General features: G+C 39.7%; 1 protein-coding gene across 2 annotated transcripts in view; it reads left to right on the top strand.

The window, feature by feature from the left end:
- Window positions 1–23209, top strand: part of il1rapl2 (interleukin 1 receptor accessory protein-like 2) — a 373988-nt gene that overhangs the window by 315629 nt on the left and 35150 nt on the right. For both annotated transcript variants that reach the window (XM_024283660.2, XM_036213986.1), the window contains one exon: window positions 16009–16141. In XM_024283660.2, the coding sequence (XP_024139428.1) occupies window positions 16009–16141 (133 nt within the window). The remainder of the gene's footprint in view (window positions 1–16008; window positions 16142–23209) is intronic.

The following is a 23209-nucleotide window of genomic DNA, read 5'->3' as shown; positions in this document are numbered from 1 at the left end:
CCAGCCTGAAAGTGTTTACAGCCCTAAAACTGCCGAGTCATTCTACGGCCTGCAGCTGCTCAATCACATGACTCAATCGCTGACCAGATTAAATTTCCCGTTTATTTCCTTTTTTTGGTAACTGAGTTGGAGAAGGAGTCTCTGCATGTTCTGGACAGCTGTCACTCAAGCATCACCTGCCACCCAGTTCTGTCAAGAACCTCCCTTTTCCTCACCCCCCCACAGACTTGCCCCGCTGGGACTGAAACTATTAGCACTCCTAACCTCATGTGGGATAATGCATCTCATCTTTTTTCCTCTCCTTTTTTTAACTTCTCCTTGATTCCGCTCCCAACCCACAACCCCAAAGGGTGAAACCATCTGCTTAATCCCATTATCTTTTTTAGTCGTCTTTTTGTCCTCATTAGGAGTGGTGCCTGGTGATTTACCTGGGCTGGACTGGAGGCTTTCTTAAATAGTTATAGGTTTATGACGTCTCCTCTGGCTTCACGAAAACCCCAAACATTCTTGCATTTGGAACAGACAGTTATTTAAAAAAAATCTACAGCTGGTTTTTGGAGATATCAGTTTTTCTTAAACAGATTACCATATGTTTTGGACTATAAATCGCTCTGGAGTATAAATCGCAGAAGCCAAAAAATTGACAAACTGAATGTATATTTAATTCTCAATTCACGGTATTCACAAATGACACTGTTAGAGATCAGGTTTATTTATTTTAAAGTGCTCTACAGAAACATTCATCTCCATGTCTGGGTTTATGAGATCATTCAGTCTCTATTTTTTTTAACACTGATGTTTGCTTTCTACTGCAGGATTATCATCTGAAAAACGGGACTTTCAACGTTACGTCTGTCTTTCTGTGATGCTGTTTGCATAAAGATGACTTTTCCCACCTGGTTCTCCTGCCCTCTTAATGGGTGCACCTGTCTTTGATTATCTTATTTTAAGTTATACGCTGCATGTCCCCCTATGTTTGTCTTGTGTGTCTTCTCGAGTGCTGTGAGTTTTCTAGGCTTTTCGAGTTCATTCTCAGCCAAAAAGAACAACAACCTTTTGAACATCCTGTGTCCACACTCGGATCTTGACAGACTTGGATTAGTTAGCAAGAGGTTTCACAATGACGCTTTTCTTTGCATCATTATCATTTGATTTATGTTGATTCATTAAACACTTCACTACCTTAGATAGTGTGGCATATCAGTAGTGCTTTTCTCCTTCAGAATCTACTGATGGCGTTAACAGTTGAAAAGTTACAGTACATCTAAGAACATAAAGACTGGAGTTCCGGTGTTAAAGGGTTAAAGGGCTATCAATAAACCCCTTGTGGATGCTTGATGAATTGCTGTGGCTCCAGTCAGTTGTCCTGTTAAATATCATAAACGTTGACTTTCTGTTTACAGAAGATTGTTTTTTTTTTGTGTTGCATCTGTACCTTATTAAAAGACTAAAGTTTTAACACGGTCTGACAGCATTTAGCGGATGCTTTTATACTGTAAGTGCTCACTTTTCAGAGCAATATGGGGTTTGGTGTCTTGCTGAAAGACAAAATGAGGTCATGTATGGTAAATAAACCCCCACTAGCCGATTGGCAGACATCTGCTTCACCCACTGAGGTAAAGCAACATTTGCTGCAGCAAATAATGCACACATTTACCGTCATTTACACTGTCAAAGCTCAGGACACTGCTTCACTCAGCAAGTTAAGGCAAAGGCATGACCACCTTCATGTTTGTGTTGGATATCAATAATTAAAGAAAATAGACAAGCAAGAAGCATTTCATGGTTATTGCGCGTTTCTGTGTGAATCTCCCAAGGGAGTGTATGTAGTTATGAATGCAGACCGGACAGAAAAAGCATTTTCACATAGCAAAATGCGGAATTGAATGTACATTTTACAAATAAAATCTTTTAAATATGACCTTATTCTGGCCAAAACGATCAGAAAGGAGTATTTACATGGTAAAGTTTCATTCAGGGGCTTAATAGTGATGAGATCCGATTATTTGTGTGCATGTAAACAGATCCCTGACAGCCTTTTTGGAAAACTGGGAGCAAACAGAACTGTAGAACAGCATAAGCCAGTGGTTTAATAACACCCCCTGGATGACTGGTCATTTAATTAACCTCCTCAAGCGTATCTGCTGTAATCTCTTATCTAATTTCATCTGTTAATTTAAAACTGTTCTTAACGAGGCCAGCCCCCAGCCAATCAAATGTCAGGTAAAGACGCTGAAAGGACTCAGTTAATTAGAGCTGTCAGAAAATGGACAAATATAGACAAAGACAGAGAATGGGTTTCCTTTTATTACTTTCCTAGGAGAGTTATTCATTTTTGCAGGAATCACTTTTGGTGCTGTGTGAGAACGGGCCGCAGATCAGGAGGACCGATAAAGTCACATGACAGGCGAGGAAAAAAATGTGAGTTTATTCAGATTTATGAAATATAAATCTCTGCGGCTCCGTGGCATCCTCATTTCCTGTTGAACAGGAAATTTTCTTGCATTTCCAAAGTGCATTTCATATTTATCTAGCAGTATTGAATCCCTCAGTGTGAGGCTAATGCCAGATTATATTGAATCTGCAAGGTGCTCGCTCAAGTTCTCATTTCTACACAAATACGATAAATAGGGTTTGCAATCAAGCAGAAAGAACGTATTTGTTCTTTGAATTAAAAAAACGTAATCATGAAAATGTAAAAAGTAAACTTTTGTTCGTGTTGTCTGTTCAAAAACTTTGACATGACCTTCATTGGGAAGGGATGTTTATCAAACAGGAGATTTTATATCTCAAAACTGATGCATTAATTAATGGTTAAATATGCAAAAAAGTAAACATTTAATAATGAGCGGCCATGTTTAGAATTTTTGATAACTGGAATTTATGGTTCGTGACCCCTCTGCGTCACTTTTTGAAGTTTTGGGCGTCCCCAACTTGGCGGTTTTGTTGTGATGGCTATTCCTATTAAATCACTGGTCCTCAACCCTCAGAACATGGTACCGGATGGGAGAACAAACACAGAACCGTGTCGGATTTAGGTACCTGCACCAGTTTTTCCTAGTGTCAGTAGCTCCTTGTGTCACAAAGACAATTAAAGAATTCTGATTCTGATTCTAGGGGTACCATTACCCAGTCCCTGTTCTCTAACCTGGTACTGGTACCCTAACCTTAGCCCGATACCGTTTCCGTGTTTGTTCTCCAGGAAAAAAGGGGAAAAAATGCATAAGCCTTCATACGCAATGCATATGCATACGCTACAGGGAAAACCTGCATACCCCTAACGACGGTACCGTTACCCTAACCCAGTACCGAGACAACCGGTACCAGTTCCAAGTCTGTTATCGTGTATGGTTCCATGTCCCCAAGGATTGTGGACCCCCTGCTTTTCGTATGCATTTTTTCCCTGTCTGTGGACCAGTACCAAGTGGCCCTCGAGTCGGTACCAGTTTGTTGCCCGGAGGTTGTGGACCCCTGATTTAACGGGAACTACCAGGATGTCAAAAAATGACGCGTAGGGTGATGTCCATATATGACGAGTTGGGAGTGAGAATGCGTTGAGTGAACAGATGTCCTTCAGTTACTGTCTTCTACGAGTAGGGGTGCTGATATCCCCTAAGTATCTTTCATTTATGTACCTTTTTATGTAGCCCTATGTTACTTTTATCTTTAGTTTAAGATTGATGTATCCTGTAAGTATCAGTAAGTCACGTTCACACCCAACAAGGTTTGAGCATCAATGTGTAAAGTCAATGTGAAGGCGTGATCAAGAGGTCCTGCGAATGTCGAGCATGTCACTGCACTCTAGCAGCAGCGTGTTCAGGGGGTTCCAGTACGTCACAATGTTATCAGAGTTCAAGTATCTGAAGTTTAGCGAATAATTTGCATCATGTCAAACAATTAGGAGTTAGGAGCTCAGCTTTGGCCTGTGACGTTTATATGATGTAATCATCCGGTTAAGTCCAAAACCAACATGGAGGAGGAGCTGATCGTTCTCGTCCTGAACTTAATAAGATTTTTCTGATTTGTCTGCAGACAAGAACAAAAATTTTCTTTAATTTTATTCTTTTTTTTTTTTTTTCCTCCGTCGAACAATGTGGGACAGCAAGTTATCAAACTGGGTCACAGAGAGACAGAAGTACCGCTGAAAGCAGCCATCATTCAGTAGATGGTGAAGCTCACAGTACTGAAAGAGTCTCTGAATGATCTCATGAACCCAGATGTAGAGACATGTTTATCAATGCATTTGTAAAGTTCTTCAAAATTAAAAAACCTAATCTTTCAACATTATCCATGTCTTCCATGCATTATGAATGACATACAGTCGGTGCTCCCATGCAGTGATGACGCAACGTTTGACAGTAGCTCCTCCCACATGCGTCAGGAGCATGAAGTTTATTTTTGGACAAACGTCCAGCGGTGAATTTGATGGTGTGAACGCAGCATGAGGGTTCCATTTTGTTGTTTCTTCCCCTCAGCTTTGGATCGATGGTTCGTTAGCAGAGGTGCCGACCTCCGACAAAAGCTAAAAGTTTTACATCAGGTTTCTCTCCAAGAGGAAGAGACATCCGAAATGGTCTTTGCCAAATAATTGTTGCTGGAAATCACTTTAGAAAAGGAAATAAAAACAGTTCTGCCTTTCTACGCTGAAAATTGATTGTGTGCACAAGTGGGAAACATTTAAGACGGTTTCCAATCTCCCCAGGAGCGGATGTCGCTGCAAAAAAAACCACCCTGAGGTCATACAGAGCAATCTTCAGACGGATGAGACCAAAGTGGACTTGTCTGGTCTTTGCTCAGGATCATGTCGGTGAAAACCAAACACAGGGTTTAAGCAGAAATACCTTATTTCCTCTGTCATGTACACTGGTGGAGAGATGATGATTTGGGCTTGTTTCATAGGACCACGGCACTTCCCTTTAACTTGGTTGGCCATCTGTATACAATGTGAGCTGGATAATAAGTAAAGCTAAGCTGAAAGTGGAGCATGCAACAGAAAAGTTGTCTGAACACACCAACAGATCTACCTGGAAAAAAAAAAAAAACTAAAGGAAATTGGATTTTTTTGCTTTCTCAGAAATGACCTAAAGAAGAGATGTTTCCATTTAGCCAAAAGCCAAAAAACTTAGTGCGTTAATAAAACTTTTTTAAAAAGCAGTACAGACTAAAATCAAAAAGCGAAAAAAAAACCTACTTTTTGTTTCCAACATCCCTGAAAGCATAAATGTCACAAAGGCTGGAGTTTTGAGTGGAATTATCTGTAAATAGACCAGATGAAAGAGTGAACAGCCTCCCAGGTTACAGCTGAGCAGCCACCTTATTTACACGTGGCTGTGCATGCGTGTGTGTGTACGTGTGCGCATGGCCTAAAAGTGTGAACATCCATGCATGCATCTCTGCATTTGGCCTCCGTGCGTGTGTTCATGTGCAATGCACCATCTGTATAGCCATGTGCAGCTGCGCTCCCTTGGAGCCCAAGACCCAAAACTCAGCTGTTACCAAGACAACCCCCCACACACCCACTACCTGGTCCACACACACACACACAGTCCGGCATCACCTTAAGGTCTTACGATGCAGTTGATCTTGAAGGAACAGATGGACTTGACGAAGTCTGTATGTGTGCACAAGGAGAAGACAGCAACACTGAGCGAAAAGCAGATGGAGAGTCTGCATTTTTCCATGGTGAAGTCCAGAAATGCTCTGTGAGTTTGGCAGAGGATAATTCTTCCCTCATTTGATCAAATTTGGTGGTTGACTGTCTCATTGTTCAGACTGATTTCAGGAATTCCTGCATGCAGATGCACACAAAGTGAGCTGTCTGTCAGCAGCACTTACAGGGCAGGAACCTGAGAGGATGCCTGAGCTAAAGAGGATCTCATAAATGTTTCAGCTCAGGACCAGTTTGAATTTGTCTTCTATTTAGACTTTCAGCAAAAACTGCAAAAAAAAAAAAAAAACATTTCTTCATACAGAAAAGCTCGGAGCATCTTGAACATTATTGAAGGGCATCACAGTGGTTTTTTTGGAGCTTTTGCATGATGTCAGATATGTCCTGCAGGGGGCACTGTGAGTTAAAGCACAATTTTACATGTTTATGGTAGGGCTGGGTATCGATTGTATATTCCAGAAACAATTCAATTCGATTCACAGAAGCCTGAAGTGATTTGATACAGATTTTTTTGAATTCTTTCAATTCAGTTCAATTTTGAGTTTACATATTTGTACACATTTGTTCAGAAATACATTAATAATCTAATATATGATTTGAATATATTTATAGTAATCTGATACAGTTCAAATAATGTACAATTTATTAGTAAAATAATGATTTTGTTAATAGCATACTGTGTTACATGGATTCTCAAAAGCTTTAACAAAAACGTTAAAAATTGTTAACAGTGGTGCTTCTCAAGGAGGGCGTTTCAGTTTGGCCACTAGATGGCGATTGCGCTACAGCATTATACTTTAAACCAGAAAAAGAAGACAGCCTTAAAAAATATGTTTTAAACCACAAATAGTTACTTTAAAAAATATTTCTTAAGAGAGTTTGGAAAATTCATGTCTGTGAGTAAATAAAGATGTTCATTTAGTCAGCAATGTATGTTTACGCCGACTAAACCTTAGCATTAAGCGTCCTATGGGAAATTCCATTAAACGTTAGCATCAAGCTTTAGCTTTTGTGCTAAATCGATTTATATTTTTTATGAGTCAATTATTGATCTAGTAAGCTTAAATCAATTCAAATCAATTAATCAATCTTATTAACAACCCTATTTTATGGTGCATTTACATTTGAAAGTGGCTGAAGCGGACTGTACGGTGGCGTAAGGCCCTGGTTCAAATACCGCCGTGTGGAATTTTTTCCTGGCGCTCCGGTTTCCTCCTACAGTCCCAGTTACATGCTTCATAGGTTAATTGGTGAGTCGAAAATTGCCCTTACGTGTGCATGTGAGAATGTGGCCCTGCAGACTGGTGACTTGTTCAGGGTAAACCCCGCCTTCCTCGCCAACAGTTGCTGGGTTGACTCCGCCAACTCCACAAACTCAAAAGGTATTCAGGGGGTTCTGAAGATGGATTGACGCAAATCACCAAATAACCACAACGTGGCTTGTCAAAATCAAGTCAACCTTTTCAAACTTTCAAGAGAGCCTGGACACAGACGGGGAACATGACCCAAAGATGGCGCCAGAGCCTCATTAGCCTTGACTGAAGTTCAACCAAAGTTCATACTCTTCCCTAGAAAAAACAGTGGAACCGGCGAGGGTCAGGGTCATTGACATAAATGGAGAAGGATAAAACAAGGCTGTGATGTCATCAATAGAGAATGTCTTACCTTGGGTTCCAACGAAATGAAGTCAATTCAGTCGCCATTTTTCCACGGAACAGATATCACCCGATTTTGCCATTTTGGGACCAGATGATGTTAGCAAGCAGTAATTGATGCGAGAATCTGTCAATCAAACACTTTTGACATTTGATGTGGAGCTAGCAGGCACCACATGCTCTTATTGAGAAATCTTAGGCCTGTTTATAACATACGAATAATAGATAATGAAAAAAAAAAAAAATATGTTTAGCAAGAACATCTTTAAAAAAGACACCAGACCAAGAATGGTTAATCTAACAAACAGAATGACTGACAGCTGTTTATTTTTCAATAGATGTCAAGGGTATTATTTGGCTTTTTGGGACGAGTGGGTACTTCCCATTTGGAACGCAAGGGGGGAGGGGATGCACAATGCAGTTCTCTCTATGTACCGTCAATGGTTAGGGTTAGGAATCTTCAAGTATAGATAGGCAAATTCATCTTCTGGCTACAGTTGCAACATTTCCACTTCTGACTAATGATGAGTGTAATGATCTTGTCTGCAACGAGGTCTCTCTCAAAAGTTTAGACTTTGCAAAAACAAAATGTACCTACCTCAGGGTTCAAAGTTTTTCCACACTACACTAGGTTTAATATCCTAGGCGTAAAGTGAGAGCAATTTTTTTATGCTCTTGGTCTTCAACTTTATTTAAAAGATTTCATCTGTGTCCAGTTGGTTGTGACCTTCAATTTGTCTGGAAACATTTTCAGGTTTTGTTCCATCAACCCTCAGACTCTTCTAGAGTATGAAATATAGGATGAAATATAGCCAAAATATGTTAAAGATCTTTCCTGAAGGCAATCCATTGAGAGTTTAGTAAAGGAAAGGAGAGAGCGAGCTAGTTGCAGTTAAGATGACACCCAAACACAACATTAAACTCATCTTTAGTCTGAAGCGGAAATGTTGCAACTGTAGCCAGAAGCTGAATTTGTGTATCTATGCTAGAGAATTCCTTACCCTAAGCCTAACCTGGGACCATGAATCTGGGATCCTAAGAAGTTAGGCCCAAAAGATACGAGTTAGTGAGATTCGGGACCATGAACCTGACATCCTGAGATGATGGGCCCAGAAGACATCAGATAGTGAAGTAAGGAGCCTGGGACCAAGAATCTGGAACACGAAGGGAAAAATAATAATTGGGCTCTGGAAAGCCAGCCTGAAGCTCCATCTGGTGGCTGAAAACCGCCAGAAACTGGGTTGAGAATCCGGGTCCGGGATCCCAAGATCAGAATCCCGTTGAGTTTAATGGCTGTCAAACTCTGCAGACAAGATGCGCGGCCTTAGACCCAAGTTACCGGTCCCCAACATTGAAAAGTCCTGGGTTAGAGCCGATTGACCCCAACGGTAACCCAGTACCTGTGGTTTTTTTTAGGGAAAGAGCGTGATCTTTGTTTGAGGAATTCCGGTTAATGATGCTCTGGCGCCATTTGGGGCTCATGTTGTTGTTTGCGGTCAGGTTCTCTTGGGAAACAAAGCCGTCAGGCAACCACATCATTGAGAAGTTGGTTCTTCTGTTGACCGCAGAGCAAAGTTCAGCTGGATGAAAAACCCTGCTGCATGATGGGGGAAAATAGATTACAGAAAAGTATCAGACGAGATACAACCAACAATCCTGTGAGTCTGTGTGACTTTATTGGTTTCTACCTCAAGCGCTCAAACATTAGTTGGAAAACTTCCAGATGATCACTTTTATCTCATTCATTGTTAACCTTTTTTTTTTTCAGAACATTGTCGCAATTGTGTTACACTTCTGACTTTCTACTGAAAATATTTGCTTTTAATCTTTAATGGTGAACCAACTGTAGCTATAAAACCTGCACTGACTATCAATATCTTTTCTCTCAAGAGAATCCTAAAAGATCCAAAAGTTCTACATTTAATCTCATTCATAAAAGCTATTACTTTTGGGTGTTGATCATCCCGGATCACTTCGTCTGCAGAAGGAACTGTCTGAGCTCATTAGGGATGCCAGTTTGTCCGACCATGTGCTGCTCTGACCGGATGTTTTTAGCCTGCCTGCACGAGGCGAGATTTAAGTGGAAAGGATGTGTGCTGTGCATTTGTTAAGTCAGTGTCACTGAAGCATGCTGCTGCCAGAATTAGACAATGTGCTTATGTAAGCCTCGCTTGAGTTTGGCCATAGCTGTCAAAAGTGCTAAGATTTTTTTTTTTGCAGCTGCAGCAGCAGAAAGAGATGATTGTGAAAAGAGAAACACTGAGATGATTGCTTCTGCTTTTTGGATAGACATCATCTGACTCCAGAACTAATGAAAAACTGAAAAAGAAAGGAGGAGGAATTTTTCTACTGAACTTGTTAGATTTTTTTCCTTTAATATTCCTCACATTTTCTCTTTTATTTTTATTTTCTTCCAATTGTTTCATCGTATTCATGAAAAAAATATATATTGTTTTAGCTTTAAAAATGAAACAACATAAAGGAGCATAAACATTTTAGCGTGAAGGACTTACAGATTCTTACAAGAAAGAGGAAGGTGACTGCCAAGCCTGGGATTTGAACCCTTGACCAAGTGATTGGCGGACAGCTCACAGTAGCTCACATTATAGAGCAAATTCTTGTCTTTCCTTAAGTGTGGATTTAATTTCCTTTTTTATACTTTAAATAAAAAACAATGTATTTTCAATATTGATTACAATATAATTCCATATATATTATTTTCTTGAATGGAAGTTGCTTAATTTTATTTTATTTATTTTTTTGCTTTTTCTTTGCACAAATCTTATTAAATCTTGATTTCGGAAGGATTTTTTAAATTAAATGTACTAATTTCCTCGCCAAAGAAATGTTATTTTGTTATTAAAGTTGTTTGATAGACAAAACAATCATTTTTTTAGCATTGATCCAGTACCAATAAACTCAAATTGTGCAAATATGGGCTGTTACCGATTCTGCAACCGATATATCACCCATCTAAGACTGTTCTATTGAAAGTTGTCTCTTGAACATGTGTTAGCGGTGTGAATGTAGCATAAGCTGTAGTCCTTAAACACTAACTTGCATTCACTTGCCTGTGTCGTAAAGTAATAAAATTTGCATCTATTAAAGCTTTCCTGCTCTGTTTTTGTGTCTGTGGGGATTGGAATGTATTCCTTCTCACCTTATTGAAGCTTTAAGGTGAACATGTGAAGCATTTTGGGGGAAAAAAGCTGAATAATTTTAAATCTTTCAGTGACCAATGTTATCAAACCTCTAAAAGTGGACAAACTTTCAGAATAAAAACATTTTTTTTCCCGTGTTTCAGTGCTGTAAACGGCACGGAAGAATCCATTTGGGGCTCTGACTGAGTGACAATCAATACTACTCGTTTGTTCTTTTGGGAGAGGTCGTTCTTTTTTATTGTCCTGCTGGCAGCACAGTGTGTAGACCTGTTAGGAGGTGGCAGTCTGATGGAGATCTGCTCCAGCCTCAGTGTTTTGTCCACACTTGCGCATGAAGCTGGGACACCCAGCAGACCTAGAGTGCATTATGGATTCCTCTACAAATATAGAAGTGTTTTTTACAAATGTCATACATATTACACCTTGTCCCAACTTTAATTAAGTTGTCTTGCCACTAGTGTCTTTTAGTTTAATTCCTGCACTCACCTTTACTATAACTGGTTTCCTATCTGTGTCTAACAAAACAAATCTTCAGTGAATATTAAAGTTTGCAGCTTCTGCTCATTATGACTTTTTAATATACTCCTGATTTGTTCCTTTGAGCAAACTGATCTTCCTGCTTGCACTGCTCCACAAAGACTTCTGGATTTACAGAGAAAAGAGGCGCTTCAGTTCAATAACTTCTGTTAGTGCCGGTCTCACTACATGAGTTAAATACACAGTGTCCTATGGTAATGAGATGTACATGCATCAAACGTTACTAAACTCAGGAGCTGCAGGACATATATAGATGAGGATTACATAGAACATTATTTCCCAACATACAGAATTTCAAACAGTTTTGGTAAGAGATAATTTTGAGAAACACTAAAAGCTTGCAGGAAATTCTAAAAATCAATAAGAAGAAAAAAAATGACTCAGAGAGCAGCACAGATAGAAGTTAAGATGAGTTTCTGTGCTCCTTAATGATGCTCCTTAATTAAGAGAATATCTTTTAGTTAAAAATGTTAGTAATAAGAAGGAATTTCAAAATACTTTAAAATGTTATTTAGATTCATTGTAGCACAGAAGACGTTCCTGCAGTTTTTAACCAATCTTCTGTCTGCAGGACTTTTCATCAAAATGTTGAAAAAAATAACTTTTTTCATATCTTTTCTCCCTGATTTTCAGCTCCTACCTTTAGAAGTCACAACAGTTATTCTTATCATGTCCTCGTTTATGTCCATGAACCTCTTCTAAGATGTTTGCTGTCTTGTTGGGTCCAGATGACCCTACTTTTAATGTAAACATACCTAGAATAGCATCTAGAGAAAGTCTCTGCAGAAAACTCTTCTCTGACTCTGAAAAAGTCTTTTTCAGTTTCCTAAAACCAGCTTGAACATACAATGAATGTTCATAAAGTCTCAGGCCGGGAAGTTTAACCCACACAAACGCACACTCTTTCCACACCGACAAACTTGATGGTTTTAATCACCATAACATGCTGAGAACACAAACACACCCTCGAGGTGCTAATCAATTACTGCTGGGCTCACATTCGCACACTCACAAACACACAATCAGGCTAAAGTAGTTTCACTCCAGCGCGAGCTATTTCTGAATGGTGTGTGCGTCAGTGTGCTTGTATGATGCCGAAACCGTTTCCTGTCATGCCAGCTCACCAACACACACAACTTTTTCTTTTTTAACTAGTTTAAAAATGATAATTTTCAGACTGACAGGCACTGAAGCGGCCTGTCTCCTCTGCGCCAGCTCTATCAATCAAAATAAGGTGAGCCGTGACACCAAACCTGAAGCCAGCCGCACATTTGCATACCCAAACAAAGGCACTGTTTATTTAAGCGCCGGATCCACACGCTCTCACCCTCTGCTGCACTCACACAAATTAAACTGATGTCACTTCGAAAAAGTTTCAGGCCCGAGATGTTTGCATGAATGTTCAGTTCAAGAGCTCTCCGCGGTCGCTGGTTGACTTTTGATGGAGCTGTGATTACGATAAAACCAGTCCGATGATAATTATCTGCTAATTCGCTAACTAACGAGGTGTTTAGGAGAATGCTCGTTAATTCTCCATCAACACTCGTAGCTGTAATGACAGTGTGGGGTGTGTGGGAGGGCTGACATGGACTGTGTGCACGTGAGTGCGTGTCAGTGTTTTTGTTGGTGTGCTGTTGGCGCTGGTAAAATCCCAACTGATGTATGTTTGTTTGTGGCCTTTTTGTCAGGCCGACTTTACTGTTAAAAACCCACACAGATGAAAACGGGGTATTTAACATGTTCTAGTGGTATTTTTCTGATTATGTAGGACATATATAAACAGAAGAGCAGACTAAAGTCTAAAGAGTCTAAATGGACCCCAATAACCGCTCTCTGACCCCTCTTTTGAGGTGGTCACTCATTGAAATGTGGTTGGATGAATGCAGGCTCATTAAAACAACATTTATTGTGACACACATTGCTTCTCACTGTTTTCCCGACAATCAATATGTCATAAACACTTGTCACTTTCTTGCCAGTAACCGCCTTGCAGCACGCCTCTACTATATCAGAAAAAGTGTTGAACCTGGAGTTGATACAATGATCAATATTGGTCCGTGAAATATTAAGTTTCAATAAGTGAACTATCCCAACATGGATTGCAAAAGAACAAAACTTCTATTATTCTTTCTCTCATTGCTTTACCTCACCCTTATAAGTCCTGGCCAATGACCGAAGAGATCTTTAGTCGTGTGGTTTTGTTTACAAGCTTTGGTTTGAAGCGGACTTGGAGAATAAGGTGGATGTGCTCCTTGCTCAAGTGTATCGTATCAAAGTCTCCTTTGGGAAGATGAAAACCAGCATGGAGCAAGTTACGGTTGGAGAAAACCATGAAAATTGACCAGGATTAGTAATTAGTAATTACTTACAAAGGAGTACCTATCAATTTCAGAATGCGGACAGAACAATCATCCCTAATCGGATGTTCCCAGGCCAAGGGTGCACTCCCTCGGCTATACTAAAACAAATCCACTGAAAGTGCGATAAGCGGAGCCGGTTGTCATGGAAACCCACATTCCCCTCCTCTCCACAACCTTTTCCATAGTTTTCAACGCCTTGGTGAACTCCTCTTGCTCCCTGAGGCTCTACCGTAAAGCGCTGAGCATCAAGGCCTAGTGTCGTCTGTGTGGAACTTCTGTCTTTGTGAATTAACGTTGCTTAAATGTCGATGTATTTTGTTTGTACTTCAATCTATGCCATTTTTACTGTGACACACGTTGAAGAGGATTGATTTTTGACATCATATCTTGTACTTCTTCATGTGTCTGTTCTAGGCATAGGTTCTAGGCGATTAGCGCTGCCTAATCTGAGCTGCTGCCCACCTCTGGGAAACTTGTCTTTGGATGTGTTGCTCTACCACCAGTGTCCCTTAAGATCGATAAAGTAGCTTGATAGCAGTCTGAATTTAGACTGAACACACAGTTAAGGACTCCATTCGGACCAACAACTTTTCCAGTCTGAATACACCCTTAGAGAAAAAAAGTGCCATTTAAAGAATATCATATATGTGATGTGCCACAAGCTTCCTGCTCTAATACATCCGCTTGTAGACAAATAGATCCACGAACATCTTTGTTTTCCTCATCTGACCTGAAATCTGGCCTAAAACTGCAACAGTGTTGTCCACCGTTTTTGTTGCACCATTAACGTTAGAGAGCTCTTATAGGTGACAGGAAGTAGGAGTGTTGGTCCCAGCCAATGCTCCCGACTACAACTCAGAGGCAAATTTCTAACAAACTACTGCTGCTCTGCAGAAACTAAGTCCTCGAAAACAACACAAGTGTTTATATTTGGGCTAAAAATAGCTTAATAATAATTAAAAGTCCACTGGGAACAATTTAAAAATAGAGACATATGATCAAAGTGGGTCTTTAAGCACTGAATTTTTATGAAAAACAATGAATGATATTATTTAAGACAATTGTCTGGTATTCACTGTGAGGACAAGGCTGGAGAAGTAAAAAGTCACTGGATTTCAGTGGAAAGTCGATACTTAATGCAGGTTCCTGCACTCTTCTGTAGCATATCACCACCAGTGCACAGTGCAGAGGGTGTTGGGTTACCTTTAATCTTGCTCCTATAAACGACACAAGTCGGTTCAGATTAAGCTCCACACTCTTCCTCGAATAAACAGCCGTCTTCATCAGCCGTCTTCATCAGCTCATGCAGACTCCTTAAGTCGCCACGTCTGATGTTGCTCCAGCAGATAACTAGAGCTGCTCTATCACAATCTTTTATACTCTGTAGTAAACAAGCAATGCCTTTTTTTGCTTCTCTGCTGCACTTCAATGCAGTGTTGTTGTTGTGACCCTTTTTTCAATCCTCTAGAAAGTTTTTTTTTACACCCTCTAGAATGTTATGATTTAATATTCTTGCTTTGACTTTACTGTGACTCTGTGTCAGTCAATGGACTGAGGTGTGAGATGAAATTCATAATATTCTAAGGTGAAAAGTGGTTTATCCAAAGAATCTTCTGTCATAATCAGTCTGTATTTTGTTTAGCCTCCTTAAATGATCTGTGTTTATATGCTGTGAATGACATAAGACTCATTTATGCACAAAATCCTCCCACAGTGAATGTGTTTTCTTACAGAAACTTAGATCTAAGATATACTTTTTAAATTGTTTGCATTTATATGATATTTTGCACTGTTTTTTTTTTGTTTGTTTGTTTTTTGGGTTGTTGTGTGCAGCTTTGCTCCTAAAAAACTGATTTTTCATTGTCATTTTCAGATCAGCAAATTCTTACATTGACTAGTATTTGTTATAAAACTTGCAAATTGGCCCTGCGACAGACTGGCGACCTGTCCAGGGTGTACCCCGCCTTCGCCCATCAGTAGCCGGGATAGGCTCCGGCACCCCGCGACCCCGGAAGAGACAAAGCGGTCTGGAAGATGAATGAATGACTTGCAAATTGTCAAATTGTGAAGCTCCACGGCCTTGTTGGCTTTTTTTCTTTTGTTTTGTAGCTGCACAAAGTTTTACTGTTTTTACAGGAAGTTCCCTGTGTGTGATCAAATATCCAGCTGCCATGTGCTGGTTTAAACATTTTTACCTGAGGAGGGGGGACATAGTGAAAAGATGGAGAATCACAGATCTACTACCTGAAACTCACATCTAAAGATAAACTGTATATTTTATTTCTTGTCGTATTTTTCAAATTATTTTACAAAGTTTTTTTGACAGAAAATGTAATAATTTGACATTTTTATTGATTGAGTAAATAATATGTTAATGCTCCTAACTGCAGAGGTCTTCTCTTCTTCCGTAAAAACGAAAGGGTCCCCATTCAGGTTCTTTGTGGTACTCCTCCCCACCCCTGATTTTATTCTGGATAGTTTTCTGACTTGAAATCCATGAGAAGAATTCATGAAGGATGCTTGTCATGTTCACCAGTTTCACTTTAACCTTTCAGTCTGGAGTTTTAGGCTCCAGGTTGTTGTTTCCCTCATGCTGGTCACTAACAGTGCTGTGTTTTGTGTTTCAGGAATGCCGCTCAGTTTGGACTGCAGGGCATTTTTTGGCTACAGTGGAGAAAACAGGAGGCCCATCATCTACTGGATGAAAGGAGAAAAGTTTGTGGAGGAACTTGCAGGACACATAAAAGAAAGTGAATTCAGGTAAGAGCAGTGGCATCAAGTAGAATGGGTTGTCTAGAGGGAAGCAGGAGACCCGTTTAAAGGGTTTGACCCGTATGAGTGTTGCAGGGTTTTGTGTTGTCTTGGGCCATGGAGGGTCATAGATCTTACAAAGAAAGCAGGTGTGTCTTGCAGTTCGCTTGAGACTCGTACCTTGAAGGACGTCATGAAAAAGGAAAGTATCATTGTCCTGTTTGTGGTATCATAAAGTATTCGTAAGACTAATATAAGTTGCATGTCTTAGGACGTATGGATGATGCTGTCATCCAGTGCCCTTATGCCATACTCTAGTCATTGGTAACTGGCTCCTTACCGACCATGCATGAATGCTGCATTCTCGGGTTGTGCAGGTTCTACAGATTCTCACTCTCAGCTCGTCAAATATGTGGTTCAGGATCCCCTCAGCATCTCTTTTTGGGTGTCCCCAACTTGTCGTTTTTTGTTGTGTTGGTTGTTCCCATTAAGTCACGGGTCCCCAACTTTCAGGACGTGGTACCAGACGTAGTAGTGGACTCTGAACTGGTATCGGGTTAAGGTTAGGGTACCTGTCTGCATCCTTAGGGCTGGGGACCCCTGATAAATGTATACATTTTTTTTCTTGTCTGTAGCCTGGTACCAAGCGGCCCTTGGACCAGTACCAGTTTGCGGCCCAAAGGTTGGGGACTCCTGATTTAATGGAAATACCCAGCACATCAAAAAATGATGAGTTGGGGACATCGAAAACGTCAAAAAGTGAAGCGAAGGGGACCCCGTATATGATGAGTTGGGAGTGAGAATGTGTTGGCAGGTGATACATAAGTGCCCATAGGATGCCCACAAGTGCCCTGTTGAATTTCCTCATTTCCAGTAGTCAAACTTTTCACAACTTGTCATGTGAACAGAAATACCTGACTCCTTGGGTGAAAATGTGTGCAATGCTTTACCCACTTCAACCTTTACTTACCTTGCATGTTGCATAGGTCTTCACTATGACCAAAAGCATGCTAGGCCTCAGCGAGCAGTCTACGACCTTCTGGGTGTTCCAATCAAATTAGCCTAATTTTTGCCCGCAGACTGCCCATATCCACCCGTAAGGGCAGTCTGGATTTTACGTTCACACTGCCCTGTGCTGTTAGTGGTGATGTTTGGATGGCTTCACTTTTTCTTCACAGAAGTACCAACCGTTTGAAAACTGATCATGGAGGAGAAATCAATAATTGCTGTCTACATGACACCAAGTCTTCTTGTGAAGGAAAAAAGCCTGGATCAAGATTCACTAAATTTGCCCTGCTGCAACATTTCACACCAAACCTCATCCATCTTGCAGATATGCGCTGGTAGAAAGACGAGGAATCCCCTCCCTGGTTGTCGCATTCAAGAATGTTCGTCACATGTGTCTGCAGCGATGAAGCTATCAAGACTCGCGTTTTGATTGCTCATCTTCTGCAGAACTGTCCCGATTCCATTTCTTCAGGTTTAGATCTTTTTATTCATAATTAATTTCTGAAAAGACTTGACTCCAGCTTTACACTTCACACTGTCAGGATCTAATTTCCTCCCTTATGATTTATGACTGGTTGAGAGTTCTCTGACAGGGCCCTCCTCCATTTACCTGGAAATTATTAATTCTAATAATAAAGTTAAATTAAATTCCTCTTCTCCCCTGTTGGGACCAATTACATTGAACTCTTTGGAGAGAGGCTTAGCTGTCTGTGGGGCATCAAATATCATTAGAACAACCTGCTGCATTGCCATGGTAACCGCTTGAACATTTACAATGTCACTCGTACTCATGAGCGCATTTAATATGAGGAAAAGGTTTTACTCTTTGTTTTAGAAGTCCTTGGCTGAAGTGTCTACACACTAATAAGAAGCATATTTCTCATGTCCTCACATTTTTCTGCTGAGCAGTAAAGTCTGTGTACCAGGGGATCGCACAAAAAAAAAAAAAAACACAGAAACTTTTCAAATTCTGTCAAATGAACCGCGAAACCTCCAACACGAGGGGTTTGTCAGACGGAGCCCAGAGCTCGCTCCGGCATTGTGAGGCTTGGGAGAGCACAGTCTCAGCCACCACCCACTGCCAGCTGAAAAATGTCACAAACTAATAAAAGATGCTAACCATAGCACCACTCTAACCCTGCACTCCAGATCCTGAAGCTCAACACACTGAGTAAAAATGAAGACCTGCTGCAGAATCTTGTTTTTTCTGGTTTCTGAGTTTGTGTTTTACAGTCTTCCCACAACAATCAGGTGATGTGAAAAGATTAGCTTGACCTTTCACCTGTGACGAATGCATGGATTCCCTGTACAATTAGAGACATACAGTCAAGGCAGAGAGAGGAGAACATGCAGGATCTGCTCGACTTTCATGGAATTCACTCTTTGAGGCAGAAAAAATAAACAACCTCATAAATCAGAAATGTACACACAGAAAGATTAAATATGAGATTTTTTTTTACTCAAGAGAACATCTTTAGCAGGTCCTGTGCACATCAGACTGTGAAGGACTCCAGCTACAACCATCCTCTAACCTTCTGCCAAGGCTCATGAAATTCCTGTTTGGAGATATTTACATAATCCCAATGAAAAGCATCAAAACAGAGTGAAGTTTCCTAATTTCTGATTCTGTAGCTTCACCTTGGCAGCAACTGGAAACAACATGACATAAAAAGTTGATATTTTCTCAGGAGAAGGATAACAGGTTGCAGGTAGTTCTGGAGGGCTTTGCTGTAGGTGCAGACAGGTGTTTTGCAGTGACGGGTACGGCAGCTCTGAAGTCCAAACTAAATCAACAAATCACTCAGCTTATAAACATATTTAAATCACAACAATCAATTAAAAGGCAAAACAAATAATAAACAAAAAGCATTACTTTTAAGAAATTAAAATAGAATTCGAATTCCATAAGCCAAAATCATAAAAAAAAAAAAACATTTTAAAAAAATTAAAGTAATTTCCAGAAATTCTGAAACTTTTTTTTTTTCAATTTTTTTTAGAATTGTGTTGAGTTTTGTTTGGAATTATGCATTATTTCTAAAATAAAAATTTGTTTTTTTTTATATATATATAATCAGTTTAGCTTTTTAAATTGTCTTTGTGTCCTTTAACATTTTTTGTTTGCGTTGGTGTGGTTTGTACCTCAGGGCCACCGTAGACAGGAAATGAAAGAACTATAAGACAGTCAGCTGAGATGAAACGTGGATCTAAATTCTCAGAAAACTATCTCTTTTTCTTGTGCTCATTAGCTGGATCCTTTCAGCAAATTCCATGAAAACAAGAGGAGATAAGTAAAGAAAAATATATATATAATCTCTGTGGATTTATAGAATTATAGTATATCTAACCTTTCCAGCAGATAAATATGAATTTATTGTACAGCTGAATCAGAAAATGGGATATAAAAAAATAACTACAAGCTTTGTAACATGTAAACATGGATTTATAGAGGAACTTGAGTGTTGTAGCATCAAAAAAGGTAATGAAATACATAAGTCTAAATTCTTAAATTAAATCAGTTCAGGCAGTTTAGTCTTTTTATCGTAACTGCCAAGTTTATCCATAAAATACAAGTAGTGCTCAAAACAAAGTTGGTTTGCATGTCTGCATGGTTCCCTGTCAGAAAAGGCTTTTTATTTTTTGCTGGATAAGACAATACAACCTCTTTTTCTTCTCTTTTCTTTTGAAATTTGCTGATTTTTATGGAAACTTTCCTGAAATTACTTTGTAAGGATACTTCCTTTGTTAAAACTGGTTTTAAGGCAAACCCAAAGTGTTTACAAATATAAAAAGGAAGTAGAGATTATTTAATTGAAGTAACATTTTTAAAATAAAACTAGAAGTACGCTAAATTAAGCGAACAGGAAGTGATTTCAAGTGATTATAAAACCAGAAATATAAAGCCAAAACAAAAAAATATATATCACTTTAGAACTTTAGCATTTAGAACTTAGAATTTAGAAACACAGCATTAAAATGTGCACAGCTTAACCAGGTTAGTTTGCCTTCTTTCCTCGAAACCTCTCTGGATTCATGCTGGGATGCATCACCTTCACAAACGCCTAAAAACACGCCTCCAGAGGAAGCTGGGAAATAATTTGACATTTTTTGCATTAACAACTATTGCATTCTTTTCCTGCTTCTATTTCCAGCCCGCCAGGTTTTGAGTCATTCTTCTAACTCCCAGCAACACACTGTGTACAAAAGGAATGTACGACAACATGCAAGAGAAGTTTTCTTGCAAGAATTCTGCCTTTTCCTCTTCAATGATCAACCGCTAACACCTCACAGCGTTTGAGGGGGAATTCGCAAAAAGTTATTTCTGGCTAAAACAAGACAGATTTCACATAATTTATGCCCTTAAGGAGCGTCTTCCATCCAGCTCATTTCACAGGGAGGTCAGAGATCAGTCAGCAGCTGAAGCTCTGAAGCTGGGGAGCTTCAGCGTCTTTGCTGTTTCAATAGAAGAGCGCATCCACGACTTTTTGCCTTCAGGGTGGTATCCATGACCGCTAAGCTACTTAGCGGCCTTTGAAAACGTGCGCCGGTGGGAAAATGTCCATGTAGATAAAGAGGCCGACAGTGGGAGTGTTCAGAGTTGAAGCTAATCACTGCCTTTGGTGTTAAATTAACCTTTACCTGATGAGTTCTGTATCTTCCTGTTGGGTCTACTGACCACCTTTGATCCAATCAAAGATTGAACAATCATCCTGCTGCAGGCGGCGTCCCGCTGCGATGCGCGTTAATCCGTCTGCTGCAAGATCCTTCTTCTAGTACAACTGCAGCTCTGATCTGAGGACCGTTTCCATGTTTGAAGACTTTTTGATAGTATGAACACCTGTAATTACCACTTTTTGTCACAAATATCAGCATCTGATCACAAACCTGAGTCTTATTTTGAAGGGCAGCTTTTTGAGACCTCACCGAACCTTCAAGGGCCTTTTCATCTCAAATCATACGTCTTTACTTGGAGAATGCAAATACCTTGTTTAAATAATTTAGGTCTTTGGCCTGGAAATATGCATGAAGCCCAGTCAACACAGGGAGCTGAATCCTCCGTTTCTGTCCAGCGGTTGGCAGACCGCAGCATCAACTGCCATCCAGCTACTTTCCATTTCTGCAACTCAGCTTTCATAGTTCACGGTTCGCTCATGTGCAGAGAATTTGTAATTACCGAATTTTCACTTAGGCCAGTGCTTTATTCATGTTTTCACTTGAGGGGGATGTTATAGGGGTACTGATGTGGAGGAACAGCTTCACCCAGTCAACTCGTCTGAGATGAGCAATTTTCAAGTAAGTTTCCAATTTGAGAGAAAGTAAAGATGTTCTTTACATGGGACGGTGTAAAGAAATAAACAGCAACCCAACTCTTTGCAACCCCTTGTGTATTTTTTAATCTTTTTTTTTCAAAATTCTGAACTATTTAATACCAATTTCCAACTAAGAAGGCATTTTCCTTTAAATTCCTTTTCCATTTTTTTTTTCAAATGCACTTTTTCTTTTCTTTTTTTTTTACTTTGAATTTCTTTGTTTGAAAGACATTTGTGTTTAGGAGCAGGTTAAGATTGAGAATCACCGTTTTTAAGTATTTCAGTGATGCTTTTTTTCACATTTTCGATTGACAAAGCTCATATTGTAGTTTTGTCTGAGGTAGTTCTTAGTTTTGAATTGATTTTATAAAAAAAAATCTAAATTATAACTGAAAGAAAGAGAGAAATAAATCTTAATTTTAGCATAATTTTGGCTGCAAACTCCACTAAATGACCCAAAAAGTCCCTTTGACAGCTTTTTTTTAAATTAGAAATTGTTTATTTCAAGTCATCAGGAAAGAACAATGTGCAATGCAATCATCAAAGATTCACATCCATAAAGGCATGTCAAAAATAGGATAACCATAAATTATTATTTTATTTTATTTTTTTATGTCTATAAGTTCTATCTCACATTATATGTGGATTAGAAGATGTGTGATGCTCATTGGATGATAAGCTAACAACAATAAAACCATAGACATCTAAAAAGTTCCATCTCAGGAGACGCATCTTCAACTGAAGAAGTCACGACCTTTTACTGTAAACTGAGATGCTTTTTTTTATTAACCTGATGGTCTGGTTGATGGAGTCAGAGGAAGTTTGAGGAGAACAGCGGTAATAAGGTGTGCAGGTCAGTTAGAAAAGTCTATTTTAAAGCTAATTGGTTTCAGTGTGACTTTTATCTTAAATTGCAGCCTCTGAGGTTCAGCCGTGTTCTTTAGGTACTTAGGGTGAAATGTCCACAGCAGCGGAGAGTGTGGGAAACAGTAAAGAAGAGTGTGGAAGCAGGTGGAGGAAAGTCTTAGGTGTGATGTGTGACCAAACAGTCTCAGCAAGAATGAAAGGAGAGGAGACCTCCAAACCCAGACTGGTCCACCGGATGATTCATCCTCCAGAGAAGGTGTCTCCACTGCTCTAGAGTCCAGTGGTGGCTTGGTTTACACCACTGCATCCACCACTTGATGTGTGGCTTGATGCAGCTGCTCAGCCTTGGAAACCCATTTTCTGAAGCTCTCTGTGTACCATACTTGGGCTAATCTGAAGGTTACATGAAGTTTGGAGCTCTGTAGAAATTGACTGCAGAAAGTCAACAACCTCTTTAAACTTCGCGCCTCAGCATCCACTGACCTCTCTCCGACAGTTTATGTGGCCGACCACTTGGTGGCTGAGTTGCTGTTGTTCCCAAACTCTTCAATTTTTCTAGGATAGACCTGAGAGTCGACTGTGGAATATTTAGGACATTTAACAACTGGATCATTTGGATGGGTGAGCCAATACTTCAAGTAATATTGTGTACCTTCATGAACATGGTATGTAGAGATCTCAACCATGAAGCACTCAAGATGTAATCGAGAGAGACCCAAGAAGATGGTTTGAAACAGACACGAGAGCTGAGATTGCAGAGAAGTAGAGGAAAATGAGACAAGAAAGAGAGAACAGAGAGTAAATGTGGGGTGAAAGTGAAGATGATAAAGAGACGAGAGGCTGAGATGAGCTTTAAAATGAAGGTTTTAGTGAGTTTTTGTAATAGACACGGAGT

This window comes from Oryzias melastigma, linkage group LG10, assembly GCF_002922805.2.
Source record: "Oryzias melastigma strain HK-1 linkage group LG10, ASM292280v2, whole genome shotgun sequence".
In the NCBI taxonomy this organism is placed as follows: domain Eukaryota; kingdom Metazoa; phylum Chordata; class Actinopteri; order Beloniformes; family Adrianichthyidae; genus Oryzias; species Oryzias melastigma.
Note: the sequence above shows the minus strand (reverse complement) of the source record. Positions and strands in the feature narration are given on the sequence as shown.